Source organism: Rhea pennata, chromosome 7, assembly GCF_028389875.1.
Source record: "Rhea pennata isolate bPtePen1 chromosome 7, bPtePen1.pri, whole genome shotgun sequence".
In the NCBI taxonomy this organism is placed as follows: Eukaryota; Metazoa; Chordata; class Aves; order Rheiformes; family Rheidae; genus Rhea; species Rhea pennata.
Genome location: NC_084669.1, coordinates 1,211,300 through 1,234,574, shown reverse-complemented (window position 1 = coordinate 1,234,574; position 23,275 = coordinate 1,211,300). Strand labels below are relative to the sequence as shown.

At 39.1% G+C, this 23,275-nt stretch overlaps 1 protein-coding gene across 1 annotated transcript in view; it reads right to left on the bottom strand.

Annotated features, from left to right (window-relative positions):
- TCERG1L (transcription elongation regulator 1 like) overlaps nucleotides 1–23,275 on the bottom strand; it is a 107,774-nt gene that overhangs the window by 12,612 nt on the left and 71,887 nt on the right. Inside the window, exons 6-10 of the mRNA XM_062580392.1 lie at nucleotides 18,622–18,716; nucleotides 13,202–13,290; nucleotides 8,276–8,430; nucleotides 2,877–2,946; nucleotides 162–297 (exon numbers count right to left, since the gene is read on the bottom strand). Of these exons, the coding sequence (XP_062436376.1) occupies nucleotides 162–297; nucleotides 2,877–2,946; nucleotides 8,276–8,430; nucleotides 13,202–13,290; nucleotides 18,622–18,716 (545 nt within the window). The remainder of the gene's footprint in view (nucleotides 1–161; nucleotides 298–2,876; nucleotides 2,947–8,275; nucleotides 8,431–13,201; nucleotides 13,291–18,621; nucleotides 18,717–23,275) is intronic.

Genomic DNA, 23,275 nt, shown 5'->3' with positions numbered 1-23,275 from the left:
AATTACAGTAAAGTAACATAAAAATTACAAGGGTAATAACCCCCCAATAATTCTTCACTTGATTGCTAGTTCATAATTCTGATATGATTTCTGTAGTGATCATACAGGGCGCCACATTTTCATAAATGAAATATTTCAAATAACGTAATTTGATTTCTTACCCCTCTTTCCAGAAGCATATCACGGAAATGAGTAATGCGTTCTTCTAGCGGAAGCATAATCTGATGTGCTGATGTTTTCATATTTTTCTCCTCCGCATCATCCTTCCTCCGGTCAGCAATTTGGCAATCTTCTGTTCTTTAACAAGGAAAGATAGAAAATAGTTCAGTAATTGTAAACTTGGGAGTGCATTTTTAACCCTCTACCTTCGCTGGAAAACTCTGCGGCAACGTAGGATTTCGTCGGACGCCCTAAGCGGACGCAAAGTTTTGCGGGTCCTGACAGCTGACTAGCTCCCCAAATCTGCAGCTAGTTATTCAGCTGGCGTTCTCCTGAGGGCCCTTCCCAGGGAACCATGACAACTCTTCATGGGGAAGTGCGCCATAGCTCCATGATCAAAGAGCGTAACTCAACAGTGAAATGCTACCCTATGTTTCAAGCTATAGAAAAGTGACAGTTATATATTATGTTTGTCAAGGAGTGAAGATTTTAAAGGAGTCACTGAAGAAACGGATCTTGTTATTTTTATTTTCTCTGCTTCTATGCCCCCAAACTTTTTGACTTCAAAGAACTAAGCAAACTCAGATCTGGAATTCAAATTTCTGATTTGAGTCTCCCCTATTGTTTCTTAATACTTTGAGCAACAAATGGATTCAAGCTTTACTGAAGTTAAACAAAAAATCAGAGACCAAGAATCTGAAAATCATTACACTGTTCAATCAGGACAATGATAGCAAGGCACTTTGATTTTTAACATCTACAATGAATGCATTTTTAGCAATGCAATTTTCAATAATACTAAATAATTCTTCAGTTCAAATTTTCAACATGAAAACACTTTTCTACTTCCAGGGTGTTCTATGATATGAAAGTCAAAATTTGGTTCTGAGAAAGTGAATTACATCAGTATGTAATATGAATCCAACATATCGCTATATCGCGTCTGTCTGTGAATAATTACATTACTCTTAAATTTATCTAAAATTATATTATTAGTGATTTGAAAGATATCAAATTGTTATTCTTCACAGAACGATAGTGACTTTTTAATTGTATTAGCAGTTTTTATTCTGTAATATGATCCATGGAACATCCAATTCAGTTTTTAGTGGGCACAAAAAGCTTTCTCAAGTTGAAACTGAGGAAATATAGAACACTATTCCACCATTTAATCATCAGGACAGACCTTCTTTAGCATGGCTAATTGAAAATGATGCTGCAAATCATATAGACTTTTCTCTTTCCAAGAATTACAATAAAAAATAAAATATTCTTTAGTCAAATAATACAATAATCTATATCCAAAAGACTACAACAAGGTCTCTGACTTCACAGTCAAAATGACAAACACACAGAACCTGCTCTTAGTCTTCTATTCTCACAATTTTGGAAGCCTACAGATCTCAAAACAGATAGGACAGTAATGCTGTAACAATGTTCATAACAATAATGTAATATTGCTTTTAAAATCCACACATGCAAGTATCCAGTGACAGGACAAGAGGCAATGAGGACAAATTAAAATGCAGGAAATTCCATCTGAACGTAAGAAAACTCTTTTTTACTCTGAAGGTGGTCAAGCACTGGAGCATGTTGCCCAGAGAAGTTGTGGATTCTCCATCCTTGGAGATATTCAGTGACTGGACATGGTCCTGGGCAACCTGCTCCAGCTGTCCCTGCTGAGCAGGGCTTGGACCAGACCACCTCCAGAGGTCCACATCAACCTCACCTCTTCTGTGATCTGTGAAGAAAATCCAGAAAACCTGAGTTTTCCTGAAGATTTGTTTCTTTTGTATTTAGCACTATTACAGCATTGCTTAGATAAGAATTTGACTTGACTATTTTAAAATAGTCTAGTTATATCTCAGTGAAACAATAGAAGAATGTAGAGGTTCATGGATTTATTTCCATGGATTTATATTTCCTTTAGTAAGGAAATACAATCTAAATGCTTTTTAAAATATATTAATGTCGGATTACAGCTAACAGTTTATGGCAATAGTTAGACCCCATTGATTTCAATAAAAAAAGTATCTATCTCACAGTATCTGATTCTTCCTTCATAACAACATATATCCATGGAAATGCTAGAGAGGTCATAAGAATTATCCAGTAAGATAAAAGTAGCAGTATAAGAGAGAACAGATTTACGTTAAAAACATCTACTTTGAAAATACAGATTTTTTTGTGTTTACCGGTTAAAATACCCCCAAATACATAGCTACGCAAACTTATGTTACTGCCAATTGTTTTCATTTTGAACCATCATCTCATGCAGAGCCAGCTCTTGTGAACAGCTGACCCCCGCTGCAGTTACCCGGCCAGAGGTTAAGGAGGATGACATGTCTCCAAGGTGCTCCTTAAGAAGAGAACTGTTTATTTCATTTTTGCTTTGCTGTTTTGGCAGTGGCAAGGGGGCACTTAACTTCAATGGCGTTAAAGCTTTCATCCAATGACTTTCACATAAATACATATCCTTACAGTTCAATCTTTTCATCAATTTCAGCGTAAATAACAGTTATTCACAAAAAATGGATGATGGCTATGGAAAATAAATATTTTAGAGAATCATGCAGTTTGATGAACAGTGGATATCTTATGAATGGCTCTCGTAATTTATCCATAAGAAAGAAAATACATTTTTTCTCCTTCCACTGATTTGTAGAAGACTGTAGCTTCGCAACATTACATATGGATAAGTAAATTTTATAACTTACTTATTTCTTTTAGTTTTGATGCTAAGATCATCATTTTCATCTCCTGGACATGAACTTACACTTTTATCTGCTAAAAGAAAATAAATAAAATCAGAGTGATTAGATCTGAACTACAGAAATGGGAATATACACTCCTCCACTTAACCTTTCACTTCCTGATCTTTGGTACCTGCTCAAGTGTTTAATGTTTTCCAATGAGGGTTTTAAAAATAACATATATTTCATCAGATACTCAGAAATGCTTTCATTAATAGTTATGTGATAGTAACAAAAACAACTATGTTCCTTCCGAAAAATTTCTCATTTGTGATAGGGTTTTACGAAATCATTTTACAGTTTCACCTGATACTCCCTCTTCCCTTCCCTTAAAAATGTAACTAGAAAGATGTCATCACAAAAGCATTTCAGCCCTAAAAGCCTGCACAATTCGACAATCTAATTCACATTAGAATTTCCTTCTTTCCCTATTTCTCCTTCTTACATAAGTGCATGAAATGCAATAGTTACATGGAAATAGCTACACGGATCGGAAGAACCTCCACATCCCCAGTGCCTTCCCACTCATACTTTTGCCTGGATACTCTTCCACATTGGACTTTGAAGTGGTGTGGTTATTCAGAATGAACGTGAAGTATATAGAACAGATATTTACTCCCGGAATTTTAAATTTTTTCTTTTTTTTCCAACTCTACAAAGTACAGATTTCAGCGAAATTCAGGCAGTTTGCTAGAGTTCATGTCCATTCACTGCTTTGTTTGTATTGGGCACTTTTCAGTGGGATCAGACATTAGCTAGGGAAAATGAAAGTCAACTTGTATTTGGTTGGTTTTGGAATATCAGAGAAACTAAACCTAAGCCTTTTGTATTAGATTGGTAATAAAGACATGTCTTGCTATATAAGAAACTTCTTATGAAAAGATAAAGAAAAAATAATTCAAAATAAACATAAAATTGAACTTAGGTTATGGAGATAAAAATGGATGGTTTAGCTGCTTGGAATAACTCGATACAGTGAAATTCCACTGAAGTCAATTAAAACTCTCCTAGACTTCAGTTAGATTAGGATTTCACCTCTAAGGGATTTGCTAGAAAAAAATATTTAATACAAATACAGAATAGTAATTATTTTTAAGTCAACAACTAATTTCAAGTTCTTATTTGTGTGGGTCCAATCTTCAGAATACTGAAGTTAATACAGTTTGGCCAGTTATTTCAAATGGGACAGAATTTTGTTCTTGGCTCATTTTGTTTCCCTATTTTAGGGAAATTACTTGTACATTAGTATGCTTTCAGCAAATGTTAACTTTTATCTGTATTAAGTACATGAACCATTCTTGCTAAATTCTTCTTCGGGAAGCTCAATTAAAAACACAAAGAAATAAGAAAAACAATTTGTAGATCTAGATGGTGGAATATAATTCAATACACATATTATAAAGCTATTAATCAGGAGTTAAACAACATGTAGAGGTAGCAATGATCTTAACTTCAATACATTTTGATGATGGTAATATGAAAATAAAAGAGCACTGATGTTGTTTTAAAGAGAACAGAATTTAAAGATGACTCTAGGTTCAGTGATGATTGAGCAAGCACAGTCCTTATTTCTACAAAATCTACTCTGATATTGGTATTTATTTCCTTCTGCTGATACATGACCTATCTGAAGTTTTTCTTCTGAAAAATGACAGCCTACTTGCAGGAGAGGTACTAAATCCTTCTTGCTTTACTGACATGAGTGACTACTATGGGAATTCTGTCTTGAATGGAACAAAATTAGAATTAGTACCATCACTTAAAATTTCAGTGCAATGGAAAACTTAGTAAAACATGGCAAATGATATCTATACTCTCACTTAGGAAACTATTGAACCATATTGTACCACTGGGCCTCATGCAAGATTATATACTGACTGCGAAAAGGAAGAGAGGCAACTGAGCACAAAATCTAATAATTGATTTAAAGCTTGAGGAAGAATATTACTTGACAGTAATCTTGCCACGAAATCACGAAGCTGAGCAGTAGCCCAGTCTGACTGTCTGCCAAGCTTAATTCTAATTAATTTAATCATTCAACTAATTCCAGTCATGTAATGAATTCCAGTTTACTTTCCAGAACCAAAAGAAAACACCACTCTTCAGCAGTAGACTTAAAGTATTGTCAATCCATCGGCAACACACAGAAATCTGATTCATGATTTTGTAAAGAAACTTAGCACGCATGTATCTCATCTAAGACTAGGAGCTGACCTATCCTATTTATATCGGCTATTAGCCATTATCTAACACCCTATTTATATTTATATTTATATTTTTATTTGAATACTAAGGAATCCAAAATATTTGTGGGAACAGAGTAGACTAAATCATGACTTTCAGTATGGATCAGGATCAAACAAATCAATATGGAGTTCTGCATACTTAAAACACCAATTTTCTTTTATTTAAGGGGAGGGGGAAAGCTTTTCCTCAGCCTAAACATTCAGCCAAATCATTTTTTAAAAAAAAGAAGTCACCATTTTGTCTACTGCATTTATATACTCTAACGACCTGCACAGTCTGATGACTTTGACTGCACAAATCCCAGTGGGCATACACTCGAGCACCACAGGAGCTGAGAGGAATAGGAGTACATGAAAATGCCTTTATCCTCTGCAGTAAGAACAATTTCACAAAATCTCTGAGAAGGGAAAAGGATATTATGGTCAGTATATGATCCCCACTAAGATAACAGAGGTGTAACGATAATCAGTGAAAAGAAAATACAACGGTAATCAAAAAATGTTGCACTATTCTACCACAAAGCTCTAGCTTGGTAAAATGGATGACAAGATTATGCAAGTCTGGGAAACACTGCTTCTGCCTTGGCCCTACGTTCTGTTAATGATGGAGCTCTTTGTTCGGACAGTCTGGGTGTTTCCAGGGAACTGAGGTGGGTATGATGCTGCCGAAGCCACCGGAACTGCACTGGCAAAGAGCTGGTTTCGGAGAGGAAGGGACAAGGTCCCGTGTCCCCCAGCTGTGGCGCGTACTGAACTCCACCACATGTTCCTTACGGAGGCAGAATAATTGGCAAATGAATAATTTTTCATTTATGCCTAAATTATAAAACCACTTGATCTTTCAGTGGAGTGATGCACAGATAAACTGTGACACTCCATGAATAATTATGCTTGGTCACATTTATTTTGTGCCTTTGATTTAAAGCTTCTAATTAAAACTCCACAGCAGCAACAAAACTAAATAAATTTGGCAACCATTGTTGCAAACACACAGCTCATGTCTTTTATTTATATATCCAAGATTATAATGTAAGAGCAATGGTAACAATTAATTGCTTTGACCTCATCAGCTAATATTCACTAATTATAACTTCATTTTCTCATATACTGAGCAGTCACAAGCCCCAGAGATAATAAAGAAGATGAAGACTATTAGCGACAATGAAAGCCATGGTCATAAAGAGCCTGGTGCATGAATCAAGTCTTAATAACACATATACATAATAGACTATAAAGGATGGAACCCAGAGCAAAAAATAAATTTTGGAAATGCCACGTATCAGCACTGGCTTTAGATCCTCCCATTAATTAATGATAGACCATGAATAATGACCCTCAGTCTTATCTTTGGTTATCATGCCCTCCAGCCAGTAACTAATCAATCTTTCAATACATCCTGCAACATAAAACTTATGCTACACTTTACTCCTGAAGAATTAACTTCAGCAGATATGCTTTAGAATTATTGGATATTTATGAAAACTTGCTCAAGCCATATAAAAAAACCCCATGATATTGTTTCAAGCCTCTTACAATTTAAATTTATATTGAAAAATGTAATGATATTATATGTTGGTAAGGAATACATAAATAGAAAACCACTCTCTGTAGCATTTCTTCTTAAACTTCTAATGATAACATAAATCCTGATTATTACTTACTTGTATCACCTGTAAGCACAGTCTTTCAAACCCACAAATGCATACCCACAACCTTTATCTTGCAGTAGTTAGTTTGAAGCTGTGCCTCCATATCAAAGCCTACATTATGGCCCTGATAGCATGAGCACAGAGGACAGGTCACTTCATGAAACTTGCAGACTTATCTTATTTTCAGTTAAAAAATATTACACTTCTAAATAATGATGAAGGTCACATCTTATCTCCCACTCCATATTTCTAGATCTTGCCACTAAAGAACAGGTATCAGCTGAAGCAGGTTTTCCAGTGAAACTACCATTGAGTAAAATGGGCGTGGTGGAAGTAAGAATTCCCCGGCATAAACAGCTCAATCAAACAAACAAGGTTTTGCAATGGCTGGCACAGCTTTGGATGACTTCCCGCAACGGCAGATCTTGCTGATACTGCTCCTGCAGGAACGCCAACGGAGGGAGCTGCGAAAGAGAAGTGTCCACACTGAACGGGGCAGTCCCAGTAACGTAGCAAAAGGGGTAAACATCAACTGGTGATACAAAATCTTTGGAGAGAAACACAGTGGAACAAGCTATGGAGCCACCACTGCTCTGGCAAGCTCAGGCCAACATGCAAGGGCAACCTTCGGGATGGTCACTAAAGAATAAAGCTGGGGCTGAACTACAAAATGACGGAGAGTAAACTGAAATGAGAGCATGGCATGGGGAACATGGTAGGGTGGGTACAATGGAAGAGGGTGTGTGTAGGGGGAAAATCAGGCTGGAAAAACTGTCTCAGCAAATTGGCCTGTCTAGTGGAGGACCAGAGGGCAAACCTCAGATCAGTGAGAAGCCATGGCCTTTCTTTTAAACTACATTTTGAACCACTTAATATGTATTCCTGTAGATCAGCAGGTTATTTTTTAGTCAGAGCCAAGCATATCCCTTCAGGAATCCATAGGGTTTAGAAGGTGAGTGGCAAAGCTATGTCTGGAGTGAAGCATCAATGTTTCTATCAAACCTTTTAGCAGTCATTTGAGATTTACTATTGGGATTTTTTCTCCCTCTACAATTTGGCTGAATAATCATTAACTACAGAGCATCTCCTTTTTCAGAATAGTCAATAGGACATTTGGATGAAGAAAACTACGCTAATGCATTCCTAATGTACATCTTGGAAATATAAGTGTAGTAAGACATAAAGACAGTGTCTTCCAAGATGTATTTCATACATCAAAGACTCATCCAAAATAAGAAGCCATCTATTTCTTCATTTGAAACAATGAATGTCCTCAATCCTCAAATTTAGCATGTCAGTGAAACAAATATTTAGTAATGATCATCAATTTTAACACAATGCTTTACACAAAATCTCAACAAAAGCCATTCTAATTATGGTTACCAAATTTTCACTGAATGCATTTAGCGATCAAGTTTCATTTAACATCTGAGTTTAAATAAATGCAAATAATCACAGCATTAGTTACTTGCTGAAGTTTCCAGTTTGCGTTTATGAGGTGGGTCTTCAATGATTCTATTTATATCGCCGCGATTCTTTAGATCCACTGGTTTCTCCCATACAGACAGCTGCATTGTAGGGTTGAAGAAGAAGACTCTGTCATCTCCAGTCCAGACTATACACCTATTTCAATTGATAAATTACGCTTAGGGAATACCAAATACACTTATGAACAAGAAATTAACTCATGGCTAGCTTATTATATCCTAGTCTACAGTGCATAGGTGAGACTCATTTCAAACTGACAACCTGCAGAAGTCTAGCCTGTTCAAGTTATCTTGAGTACAGTAACTCTTTCCATATCAATAAAATGCCATAGAAATGGAATAAACACTCCATGAGAGCAGTAGGTCCAATATTCTATCATAGTAGGAAAGAAGTAAGACAGGAGGAAAACAGGGATGTTCATAGCAAAAGAAGACATACGAAAATATACTTCACATTTTGAGGACATTAACTGTGCAAGTAGAAAGCCACAGAAGTCCTGATAGCTGCTAAAGAAAACAAGCATTATATATGCAGTCTGACTCACACACACACAAACAAAATGGGAAGATGTTAGTCTCTCTGAAACATAGATACCTGGAAGAAACAAATCTTATTACTGTTAAGATCTCCAGTGCTTAATTGTTACTGACACAGTAGGGAACAGAATTGTTTAAAAAGAAGCCTGGTCTGGGTAAAAAACTGCAAGCAGGAAAATTGCTACATCACTACAAAGTATTTTTACATGATACTTTGAAATTTTCTGTATGCTACTGGTAAGACATCACCACTGATCTTGCCCATACATATAATAAAAATATATTACCTTTTTAAGAAATGTACCTTTGTACAATTACAGACAGCAGCAAGAAGTTCCATCTAAGAAATGTCTTACTGAATCTGAAGATCTGAGAAACTATGTTCAGTAAAGTTAAAACATTCACAAGATGAATCCTGAATTTCGTGACATGGACATGACAAATATTTTAATCACTTCCACATTATTTTAATATACAAATGTTTTGGATCAAGAAACAGCCTCACAAAAGAGAGGCACCGCTCGCTGCCGAGGCAATGATCAGCTGTAATTAGCACACCTGCCAACGCACCTCCATGCTACGGGCTCCCCTGCTCTGTCCCAGACCCTGATTATCAGGTCACAAACTGCAACTGTGCCATTAGCCACAAGTCTCCACTGCATAAAATACCACGACAGCCTTTTACAGGAACATTTTAGAACAAAGACTCCACAATACCATAAATATCACAATCATGCCAGAAGCGGGGGGGGGGGGGGGGGGAAGCTTCACATTTAGGTGAAGAGGTCAGATTTAGCTGATTAATTTAAAAGGGTTATATTTATCCTCTTATTATTAAATATTCGTCTTACGATCAGGATATAGGTCAATCACAGAAGTAAATGCCTGCTTTGAAATGTCCCTTACTGTAATGTATTTTATTGACAAATAAGCATACTGGAATTTGAATCACTAGGGGAAATACCTGCAGATGATGGTAAACTTGAAACCAGCATGTTGTTGAGGATCGATGAAGTTATCACACACAGACAGGACTATCTAAGCTATTACTTGACAGAGATTCTAATCAGTATTTACAGAAACTTGTGTTTTGTCCCTGCTTATATCCTGATGCGCTTACTGCTTCTCTGACCACTCAAATAGGTGTTGATGTTGCTCATTAATCACTGAACACCACCAGGTCCTGCTTGCCATTACTCAGGTTAGAAACTCTGGGGTCCCCTGTGATGCCTCTTCTTTTTTCTGCAACCAATGCAATTTGACATTTGATTAAAAATTAGTGTCCTTTTCCCAGTGTAACGTCTCGCCTGTCCCTCTTTGGTAAAATAACAGTTTCAATTATCCAAAGGGGGAGCATGGTATTTTGTCACAGAGCATAAATTGCAAATGGAGATACTGTTATGCTTGTTTTTCCATTTAGGAAATTATAACTTAAGTATGAGTAAGATTAGGAGTAAGACTATGATAAGATGATAATATTAACATATTTTATTTATTTCATAAGGTAAATAAGTTTTGGTAATATACTTGAATTTTTTCTGCTATTACCAATTACAGTCTAGCTGATCATAGTAGGTCCTCTGCCTTCCTTTTTTTTTTTAATTTATATATTAACTTGATGTTTGGAAGCACTGATGAGATGTGAAGACCTTAAACCACTGATCTTTTTGAGTTGGACATTACTGTCCTAGTCTCCTTGATAAGCAATTTCCTCTGAGTCTCAGCAATATACAATGGCTATTTCAATGCCTTTATTATTACCAGAGAAACATGGAAGTGTGAGAAAGAAAGGAGAGAAAGGACGTCCAGGTGCACAGGGTTTGGGCGAGCAGTCAATGCCTACGGAAGGTACAAAAATGGATGAAGATAAGGTAAGTGCAGGTGATTTCATCCATTACACCAGCACCCACTGCTGCCTGTCTATGTAGAACTCTACTCTCTTCTGGCTCTCTCCCTTTTCTACCAGCTTTTTCTTCTTGCTCTTTCTCCCTCTGCATGTCCACAGGTTTCTGAAATCACCTCCTGTCCTCCCTCTACTCAAGATCCTACAAACGCTTTGTGAACTTCCCCTTGCCACTGAAGCTAACCGATGTATGCAGCTCATAAAGCCAGGCATGCCTGACAGCCTTTGCATTAGTGCTGACAGCATTACGAAATGGCAGCACAGCAGTTATGACTCCTTCCACTTCCTTCACACGGTGATTCCCATTCAGTCTGGAAATCTCTAACCATCTCCTCCAACCTTCTCCATCTCTAAGATGTCTCTCTGGTACCCTAACTGCCACCCAGTATCCTAGAAGCTGACAACAGTAGAATGAGAAACACTTCTTAAGTATTCACTATGTGTTTTATCAAATACACTCAACAGCTGTCTATTCTAGACACTGTTCTCTATTCTCAAATTAAACTCTTCTGTTACAAAAGTGGTCAGCCTTAGCAGTGGAAATAATGGTAATTAATTCACAGAAAACATAGATAGATAGGGTATTATATGTAAATGGTCAGCATCCCACAAGTTTAAATATATCCTAAAACATACGACTTGTTACTTTTGAAAAAAATATTATTTTAGTAAGATCAGCATCTACCAAATAGGCCCATCCTACTTTTTTGAATAAGGAATGGAGGATCAAATCTGGAATTATCTGAATTCCATTGCCTTTTGCACTATGTGCTGAATGTCCTGCAAGGCTAAGAGGGGCTGGCAGCACATTAACAACTGGAAACTCACCTTTTAATTTGTTTTAAGTGGTACAACCTCCAGCCCCACTCAGATTTCCTGCTTCTGCTCCAGAATGACATCCCAGCATATGCTTGGTGATGTCACATCAACCATGGATCCCGCAGAAGCATGGAGCCAACCTATAGGTGGAGAGTGGTTGAAGTACATTCAGGATTTTGTTGAATTTGTGTCACACATCTAATTTTATAAAACTTTCCTATTCAAAAAATTGTAAATTATGACTGACGCACCCATATTCTGCACTCGATTATGAGTCATGGTGCAGATCAGACTTGGTCACATCAGAAGGGGACAAGTGTCAGTATGAGGGCTATGAAATTTTCTTCTGGTCCAAGAGCACCAGATTTTGATGCCTTTTCTAGCACACTGAGTACTGTCTTGGTCATTAAGCAGTCCTCTTGAAACTATCAGGAGACTCTGAAAGTATGGTTACGCCTTGAAGATAAAAGCATCACCAGGTTGGATGCGAGAGTGGTGCACTTTCGAATAATGCACTGAATGCCCACTCACCATTCAGCATATACTGCTAAAGAAGATGGAATGCCGTGAGTTTCCGTTGCGGGTTACCAAACGATTATGTCTCTTTTGAATAAGGATCACCGAAGCTATAAACTGCTTATGACACTCCTGGATTCAAACATTTCCTGTTTACTATTTCATATCAACAAACAAAGGTCAGGAAGAGAAATGATTAATGCAAATCACAAGTTTATGATGTCTAACTTAGGTATGACATCAGACTGGGTTTACAATGCTAGTTTGCAAAAAATGGCACTGTGTAATAATAGTAAATAATGACCAGTATTTACAGAGTCTTTTAACCAAAGGTTCCACAGATTTCAGTAACTGACTATAAATTGATTATTTTGTCCAGCATAAAATGCATACAGGTAAAGAAGACAAACATCCATCTAATGAACCATTCTAGACAGAAGGTGAAGACAGTTTTTTTTTTTTCATTTCAAAATCACATCGGCGTTTTAGTTACACAGCATGTAATTTTCGAATGGGAACCTGGTCAGGAAACTTGGGTCATGGGACACAACCTGTTTTCACAGATATAACCTAAAATCAGTACCAGTCTTGCAAGACAACAGGAGTTTTCCACTGCCAATGAAAATAATTACGAGATGAAGAGGATCTGGCCCTAAGAGGCAGAACCATTTCTCAGAGAGCTTACATTTTCTCTTTGATCCATCAGCACTTTCCAAGCTGAACCCTCAATGTGTGAGGTCTGATAAGATCTGAGCCCTAAAGAACCAAGCTGAACATTAACACAACACTACTTTACAGAACGCAAGCAGAGATATACAGCAACAAAATTAGAAAGAAAAATAATCAGTTACATTCTGCAGGAATTGATTTCTGGCTTTCAGTAGCACACTCCACTTACCCTATAAATCTTGGGGAGCTGGCTCATACTGGGTTTGCAGCTATGTCCTCTCATTTTCATTAAGTATATCATTAATGATGAAAAGCTGCAGTGGAAACTTGCAAAGGAATTCAGCATTGCTACTTAACAACCAGCGCAGCATGTTTTCCCCACATAACAGGCCACTAATGCACGTTTGGCTAGAGCAATGATACTGATGAACGATTTTTATTAGGTCTGCTTGCACTTGCTTACCATGGTGATCCTGGCACTGGGGTGGATGCCACAGGCTTGTTGCCATTTGCTGTGCTGTCATCCTCACTTAACAGTTTTAAAGAATGATCCTTTAAAGACAGATAGAGATTAGTCAACAAATAAAGCTGATACATAAGGATGTTATTGTCATACAAATCATTCCCTTTAACTTGAAGTGGATTACCCAAATTGCCATTATTCCCCTAGTGGTTATACAAACAAGTAGCTACCTTGAGAACACTGTATAAACTAGAAATAATAAAAATGTTGTCCCATTTCAAATAACACAAATGAAAAACCAGTAGACGTGCTCTTGTACCTGCCAATAGCTCACTTAGGCTATTTTAATGTGTAATTCTGTATATTGCAATGTAAGTAGGACAGGTATCTTATCAGAAATAAAAGGTGTGGAATGAAAGACTAAGCTCATAACGAGGCCGAGACCTGGAACCAAATGGAGAGCTGTGACTGCTGAGCGCAATAAGGGACCACTCAAGGTCAAAGCAACAGCACACACACACAGGAGCAGTGGGGAAACGGCAAGGAAAAGGCGTGCTGATGACCCAAGTTGGCAAGAAAACACTCTTATAAACGTTAGTACTTTAAGTAGTATGTGACTGAAGGAAACAGTTTGCATGGACAGAACTGGAGCAGCTGTGAGTGACAATCCCGGGAATACAGAGTACTCTGCAAAGGTTAATAGTATCTCTGTGATCACTAGCTGTTTAGTTGTTCACATTCTTTATGGTACTTTGAAAAGCTGTAAGGCTGGCAAAAGCAGTTCTCTTTGGCTATGGCCAACCGTATCACCCACTTGAAACTATGCAGAGGCGTGACATGCAGGGATCTGACCACACTTCTGCTGCTATCAAAGAAACTTGTGATACGGTTCTGGCCGTTATTCAGAAAGCTGGTCTCTACAGATGGTTTAACAGATAATATGGCATAGCTGAACAGCTGCTTGCATGATTTCTCCAGAAAGTACAGGCAGTAAGTGTTTTAATGGTTAAAGAACAGCTATTTATTGTAGTAGCTTACAGAAACTAATTGAGAGGGGGCAGTGTAGGAAAGGAGGGCAGTGATAGCTCAGTAGAATATCAAAGCTTGAGAAGCACATATATAATTAAAAATTAATAAAATATGTATACTGAGGTCTTCCTCCTGAAAGTACTTTACAACTTACAGCACTAAGGATTGTGCCCAAGTATCAGTGCAGCTGTAAATGTGGGGAATACCTGCAGAGTTTGAGAGTAGACAGAGAAGTTTCGGTTGCAGAAAGCATAAAGATGACAACATGATAGGAAATGTTACAAATGAAAATAAATTGAATAGTGGCTCAGTCTACACTTCCTCTTCTTGTAGTACAAAGCTCCTAATGTAAAAGGCATGTGGGCAGAACAGTGTGGTGGAACAGAACATGCCTGTTGGAAGGTGCAGGGTAGTAGCTTCGAGCACCTTCATTGCTGACACCAACATACTCAGATAAAGGTATTCCTCTTTTAGCTTTAGCCATTTTGATGATGCCTCTATGAGTTGTACAGAAAGCAAATTACTTCCATTTATTTCACAGAAGCTAAGACTATGATTTAGGTCCTTTTCCTTCATATAATACTAATAATCTATTTTTTAAAAAAAGCTAATAGAGTTGCAAACATGTAAGATTATCCATGTGTAAGGTACACAAAATATTGCTTTTCATTTACATTCACCTGTCAGTTTTATTAAAGAACCCCTTGACTGATCCTTTAAAGAAGTGCTATACACAACATTCATTAAGCAGTGCACAGCATTTTAAATTAGTAACATCAAAAGGAAGGAGCCATGAAGGAATTCCTCCTTGTACATGGGGAGATGTGTTTAGGCACCTAGAATTTTAAGCTCTACAGGGACTCAGCAGTTGCAGTCTTGGAAATACTATTTTTCTAGACATTTACACTGACACCACAGAACTGGGCTCAGCCATAATACTGATATATCTCCCCAATAAAAGGTTATAAAGCAAAGAGGGAGATAGTGGAAGAAAAATGCATCCCCCACAATTGATAAAGACTCTTCCAAGGAACTGAACATTAACCTGGTGAGGAGAGCTTTAAGCTAGGAGTGATGGGGGTGGGAAGTGATAACCACTATTAAGTGAAGAAGTCTTAGACCAGGTTGGTAAGCAGAGGGTGCCAGGTGATGTGGACAAGAGAAACTTTGAGAATCACAAAACAGGCTTGAAAGGTACCTATGTGAAGCATATACACCAAAATAAGGAAGTGCCAAGAGGACAATACGATGGGAGAAGATCTTGTATTTCTCATAAGAAATCAGCATGAGTGAATGCCCATCTGAAGAGCCTGTATGGGAAGGCGTGCAGCATGGGGAACAAACAGGAGGAGCTGGTGGTCTATGTGCAGTTGCAGGACTATGATCTCCTTGGGCTGATAGAGATGTGGTGGGATAGCTCACAAGACTGCTGTGGATGAGTAGAGTTTCTTTAGGAGGGAGAGGCCTGGCAAATGAGGAGAGGGAGCTGCCCTTCATGGGAGCAAGCAGCAAGAATCCACAGAGCTGTGCTCTAGGACAGATGGTAAGTCTGATGAGTGCTTATGGGTTAGGATTTCCAGGTAGACCAGCATGGGCAATGTTGTGGTTGATGTCTGCTATAGACTGCCTGATCAGGAAAAAAAAGTAGATGAGGCCTTTTTCAGGTGACTGGAAGAGGCCTCCGGTTCACAGGTTCTGGTTCTCATGAGGGAACTTAACCTGCTATCTGTTGGAAGAGCACTACAGCAGGGCACAAGTAGTCCAGGGGGCTTCTGGAATACACTGATGACAACTTCCTCACACAGGTGATTAAGGTGCCAACAAGAGCGGATGATCTGCTGGACCTCATACTTACAATCAAAGAACTGGTCAGGGATATGAAAGTCAGGAGTAGTCTTGGCTGCAGTGACCATGAGATGGTGGAGTTCAGGATCCTGAGAGAAGGGAACAAGGCAAAAAGCAGGAACACAACTCTGCATTTCAGAAGAGCAGACTTTGCCCTGTTGAGGAATTTGCTTGGAAGAATCCTGTGGAAGATAGTCCTGGAGAGAAGAGGGGTCCAGGAGAGCTGGTTTTCTTCAAGGATCACCTCCTCAAAGCTCAAGAATGGTCCACTCTGGCATGCAGGAAATCAAGCAAAGGCAGCAAGAAGCCTGCATGGATCAACAGCTAGCTCCTGACTAACCTCAGACTTCGAAAGGAAGCATACAAGAGTGGAACCATGGTCAGATGGCCCAGGAAGAACAGAGACACCTTTTCTAAGCACCCAGGCACAGGGTTAAGAAAGCCAAAGCTACCGAGAGTTGAATCTGATGAAGCACATGAAAGGCACCAAGAAGAGCTTCTACTGGCATATTAGCAGCAAAAGGGAGGCTAGGGAAAATATAGGCCTGCTGCTGAATGGGGCAGGGGACTTGGTGAGAAAGATTGAGGAAGAGGCTAAGATACTCAGTGCCTTCTTTGTCTTGGTCTTTACTGGCAAGACTGGCCTTCATGAATCCCAGGTCTCTGAAAAGAGTGGGAAAGTCTGCAGCAAGGAAGACTTACCCTCTGTGGAGGAGAATCAGGTTAGAGAACACTGAAACAAATTGAATATCACAAGTCCATGGGCCTGATGAGATGCACCCACAAGTGCTGAGGGAGCTGGCCAATGTCACTGTCAGACCACTCTCAATTATCTCTGACAGGTCATGGTGATCAGGAGAGGTTGCTGAGGACAGGAAGAAAGCAAATGTCACCCCTACCTTCAAGAAGGGCAAGAAGGAAGATCGGGGGAACTACAGTCAACCTCACCTTGATCCCTGTGAAAGTGATAGAGCAAATAATCCTGGAAACCATTTCCAAACACGTTAAGGACAAGAAAGTGGCTGGGAGTAGCACGCATGGATTTATGAAGGAGAAATCCTGCCTGACCAATGGGGTAGCCTTCTATGATGAAGTGACTGGCTCAGTGGATGACGGAAGAGCAGTGGATGTTGTTTATCTTGATTTTAACAAGGTTTGCAATGCTGTTGCCAATAACATTCTCACAGACAAACTGAGGAAATCCGAGCTACATAAAATGGATAGTGAGGTGGATCAAACACTGGCTGAACTGTCAGGCTTAGAGGGTTGTGATCAGAGGTCCAGCTGGAGGTCAGTTGCTAGTGGTGTCCTCTGTTGATACTGGGGTCTATACTGTTCAACATCATTCATTACCTGGATGATGGGGCAGAGTGCATGCTCAGCAAGTTTGCAGACAAGACAAAACTGCGAGGAGTGCCTGGTACAGCAGATGGGTGTGCTGCTGTTCAGGGGGACCTCGACAGGCTGGAGAGGTGGGCAGAGAGCAACCTCATGAAGCTCAACGAAGGCGAGTGCAAAGTCCTACCCCTGGGAAGGAATTGCCCCAGCCATCGGGGCAGGCTGGGGATTGGCCACCTGGAGAGCAGCTTGGCAGAGAAGGACCCAGCGGTCCTGGTGGATGGTGGACACCAAAGTGAACATGAGGCAGCAATGCACCCTCCTGGCAAAGGCAGCCAGTGGCCTCCTGGGCTGCATTAGGCAGAGAGTTGCCAGCAGGTCGGGAGAGGTGATCCTGCCCCTCTGCTCAGCACTGGTGAAGCCACACCTGGTGTGCTGGGTCCAGTGCTGGGCTCCCCAGTATGAGAGAGACACAGATTGACTGAAGCGAGTCCAGGGAAGGGCCACAGAGCTGACCGTGGGCATTTCTCACACAAGGAGAAGCTGAGAGCGCCGTGACTGTTCAGCCTGGAGAAGAGAAGGCTCAGGGGGATCATATCAATGACCTGATTGGGGTGGGGTGGCAGGGTAAAGAAGGCAATCAGATTCTTTTCCATGGTATCCAGTGACAAGACAAGAGGAGGCAATGGGAACAAATTAAAATACAGCTAAACATAAGCAAAAGCTGTAGATGATGTACAAGATGATCTCAAGGGGTCTCTGTCAAACCCAACTATTCTGTGAAAATCACAAAATCTGTTTTTTTCATTTTAACTTCTAGTACATGAATTTTGTCTCAGATTGTGTCACATCTCCACATTTGCAAAAAAACATACACATTCACACAATAGCATCAAGAATCACTGATTAACTATGCAAGCTATTACTCTCACAGCTGGGGAGGGGGAGAACACCAGACATGAATGTCTTTTCTCTAGGTAGTATGATGCTACAACGACAGAGATATATAAAGTACCAAGATAGATTAAATAGACAGATCAAGATAGATTAAATAGATAGCTCTTTAAAATCAACTGCATGGAACCATCCTATATTGACAGCAAAGCTCTAGATCAAAGAACAGTCCTTTATTCTCATTCTAATTTGTGCAGTGCAATATTTTAAAAAGACTTTCTTTTAAAAGAAGAAAAAATAAATCTGTAACAGACCTTATCATCACCACTCTCCACTGGCTTACTTTTTCTGTCAGTATGTAAAATCAAGGTTGGTGGGCAGGAGGATCTACTTGATTCTTTGCCATTATCTGTGAGGGCAAAACATTTCTTTTAAATATACAACAAATACATTCCTAACACCACCGAGTTATCTCATTATCTAATACAGAACCTCTAGTAGAGAATAAAACAGGTGGTGCTCCAAAATGCTTCATTATTTAAAACTGAATACTGCGGCTTTTAGCAGGAGATCTTCTGCAAGAGTATACTACCTTAAGAATTTTATTGGGGAAAACTAAGTCAGTAGGCACTGTTTTTTTTATTTTCTGAAAGCAAAGAAGACTAAAGTCTCACTAATATTGCTATCTCAGGGATAGAATAGACAGTCAGTAGTGCTGGGAAGTACACGAAATACTATAAGCATTTAGTAACCAGATCGACGGGAGTTTTGCACTCTGTGCATACAGATTTGATGACAATTTCATGACTCAACCCAGCTCACACCAAGCCTGTTTCTATAGGCCAGTGAGAGACACAGAGCTCCACGTGAATCCATCTCCCCTGCGCTCAGTCGTGTCGTTCACATATGCACATAGGTATGTGACATACATATGTGTGACAAGGACTGTATTGCTTTTCTAGATATCACACATTATTTTACTGTGACACATCCAAATACTTTAGAATGAGATTTTTATTGTACTGAGTTTTTTCTCCTGCTTTCTCTGAAATCAAAGCAGAAACTTTCTTTTTATGGAAACATGAATATATCTCATGGAAATTATCAATTACTTGAAGCTCCTAGTAGCAATCTTCAAATCTTCGGAAATTCATTTTCCCCTTAGTTTATCAAATCATCACCTCATCACTAGATTGAAAGTGAGAACACTTATGGAGGGGAGGAAACACTTAAGGTAACTTAACAGAATTGATGTAATAAAATCGAAACAGATTCAGTGAGTCTGATAAAACATGTTTCCTTAAAAAATGGTTCATAATTAGGCAGTCTCAAAATGCATGTGTTATTTCTCCTTTTAACACGGTATAAACTCACTGCTTACACTTGCACTGCAAATGTTAATGGGTGAGAACAGCAGCATCTTTCACACTTAGTATCAGGCTGTACCTTCGTGGGATGGAAAGATGATCAAACGGAGACTGCAACTCTATCTTTTCTTAGTGTACGACTTTTTTTGACATTTATGCCACATCAGTTTGTATCTGCTTATCCAACCATTAGCTGGCCCTCAGCTAGCGCTGCTTACATTTGCAGCAGCTTTAAACTAGTGGAACTCAACTGCCCTTAACGGAGGATGTGGGATTCACAGCAGTGAGAACATCTGGAATTAATATCTTACGTACAGCCCTATGAAAACGGGCCCCGTGTGTGCTGCGCCGAACAGTAAGCACTCTCTCCGCGAATGTCGTTAATGACTAGAGGACACTGCCCAGAGAACTCGGAAACTGTTTCCCTTTGAAGCTGGAAGATACTTTTATGCTCTGAGTTAACTTGCATGGAAATAGTGGATGGGCTTTTAATTGCATTTTAATTGGAAACAGTTGCAAGAACAAGTTCCTCTCCTTTATAAAATAACAGTTGTCTCTATCTTAAAAATAGGTGTATACCCTTAACTCAAACTAAATCACATTGCTAAATAACAAGTGTTTCCGCAGAAGTGTTTCCACTGGCTACAAAATTTGTGTGTCTGGATAACAGGCAACAAGTAACAGAATGGAAAGAGGATGCAAGTAGCAGACACAGATTTAGCAGTCAGAAAAGTATTTCTCTGACTGAGAAATCAAAAAAGATTTTATTTTCTGTAGCATCTCTGGGGTTTTGAACAAAGATATCCCATCCCACCTGTGAGGAGCAGGAACATCATATGTTCTTAGTAAGATAACTGATTAAAATAAAAAAGCATAGTTCATAGTTCTCTTCCACTTGCTCTTCCTAACTAAATTGCCTTTTCTCGAGTGAAACAGAATAACAATTTATTTTACCCTACACACAGTAATGGGTTAGTGGAGAATATGTATGGCCTGTGATAAGCAAATGATTGGACTACACAATCTAGTGGTTCCTGTTAGCCTAAAAGCGTACAAGACTGTGAGCAGGGTCCCACATCACGACGTTTAGAATTCCACCGTAAACTTCTACAAAATTTTAGGCACAGTTAAACAACAGATGATGATGATGTTTCAACTCATTCACGAAACAAATTCCAAGAGTTATACATAACAATAATCAAGCACTACCCTGCGTACACACCTGCAGGGCTCCAGCCCTTACGAAAAGCAGCTCAAAACACTCTGGAATCACTGCCGTAACTATCCGCACGCTGGAACTGATGCCCAGCAGACGCAGCGCTGGCTTTGCAAGGAAACCTCCGTTCTACACCACCCCACCGCACTCGCACTGCAAACCCCAAGCAGCGGCGTAACACATCTCTTCACGAGCTCCAGGTACCACATTGCAGTACAAACGGGAGGTTATACTTCCCACTTCAGAGTGCTCTGATGAGGACAAACCGCGACATATTGATCTCACCTTTTAACCAGCTCAACTTAAGAGACAGGGAGAATTTTCTGTCTGCCGAATAGTCTAAAACTTTGTTAGTAGCTTAAAAAAGACTATTTGAAAGCGTTGCTTTTCTAGTAATGTATATTATATAGTAGATTCACACGTAAGAATACTATTCAATTAATTTGAAAATTGCACAGATTACCGATGCATAGATACATACATGTAACATGAACTGCACTGATGAAAACGTTAGTGCCTGTCAAGAATTTTACTCTGCTTCACCAATGAATATATCATAATAAAAGTTAGAATATGTCACTTTTCTCAGAAGATGACTTACTCAACTTTTTTGAGTAATGAAAAAGATTTACTAACCTTATCAATTTATTCCCACATTACAGTAGCTAGGAAGATGGAGTAGATAATACTTATCAAAAGCATCTCTAAATTTAGCTTTCTTCACTAGACATTTGTTACTAGAGAATCAAAGCATTACTTGATAAATTCATTTTTGATTAAACACTGTAAAGTTACATCTCACTTCAGTCTGACTCTAAGTGTTCAAACCTATTTTTCCTCCTAATGCACTTCTAGAAAAGGTGACATAAATCATAGCCAGAACAGCTGGAAAGATCAGAGGAATCAAAGGAGCAATACAGTGATTCTGCTGGGAATTTCTAAATGATTAAGACGGAAGCAAGGGTATGCACTTAGTTGTGCATTTTTGTGCCAAAGAACACCTGAAAGAGGGCAAGAAGAAACTGCCATGCTGGGAGTTCATTCTTAAGCCAAGAAAATAATCAGGATTCTGCTGTCAAATAAGAAATATTATGTTTTTTAGTTTAACTCAGAGTAAAACTATAGTCTACACTAAGGCACTGCATTATTGTTTGTGTTGGAAAATGGTGCCAGAAGCGAAGATAAAAATCCCATCAAAAAGCTCCTTATAAGGAAAACAGAGAAATAAAAAAGACATTTGGGAACCTAAGATGTTTCTCTCACTCAACTCTCTCGGCAAAGTTCAGCACCGCAATAGGAGGACCTAGCTTAGACGTACCTCTGCTATACGTGTATATTCTAAAGCTCTAAAACGCGGCAGAAGGAAGAACAGGAGCAGTTTCTTAACTGTTTCACACAGGTATTTTGGCTTGCTTGTTTCTCTTCTCGTGGCATGCTCCAAGTCCACCGCTGAGACGCTTCTTTGCGCCGAACTGTAGGCGCGATGCGTTAGTTACCAACACCCACATCTCCGGCGTGGCTTTCAAACCAAAATGCTATTAGTGCGCCTGGCGGAAATGTGCTTGCAGAGGATGAAAGAAACCTTGAGACGTCTCCCTTTGTAGTAAATGTTCCTTTACAAGTCATTGATTTTGCAGCAATTTAAAGGCATGTGAATCAGCCTGAACACCCTAGGTTTCGTATGGCGGTTTAGATGCGCGTAATTGGCTCTGGTGCTCTGCTTATTGTACCATAGCTGGAAGTCTTTAAGGATAACGCTGCTGAGTGGCGTGATACGTCTCAGTATTTCTTGCTTTCGACTCTTCAGGTCCTGCCATGAAATAATCCCTGAAGCAGTAATTCTGGAAGGGAAATTACTTTGTGATGAAACAGTCACAGACAAATTACTGTTTAGATAAGCCAAATCCCCTGATCCTGTAACTATGACAAGAAGCATCCAAACACGGAAGAACACTTTCAATGTAAGATGCTTAACGGATGGGAGAGTCGTCTTCTAACAGGGAAATCACGGTAACTCCCTGCCAACTCTGCCTCTTCCTAGATATTTCCCTAATCCTAGGAAAAGGCTGTTTTAATTCCTTTATAGTCTAATTATGTGTTCATCTAAAAAATAGCCAGGATGTTTCATTCTTTTATATGTATAGGTATATACACGTGAGAAACAAGAAACGTAGTAGATATGTTTATGTGGCTAGCATTACTTCTAAATTAATAGCTATATATAAAAATATATATTAATTAAATATATTAATAAATACATATTAATGTTAATTGCTAGATTAAAAAAAATCCCTATGGCGTGTGTGAAATTTCACCACAAACGACACTGAAGAACTAAAATAGGTGAGGTGAGCTAAGATACACTGAAGGCGGAGGCAGTTCAGC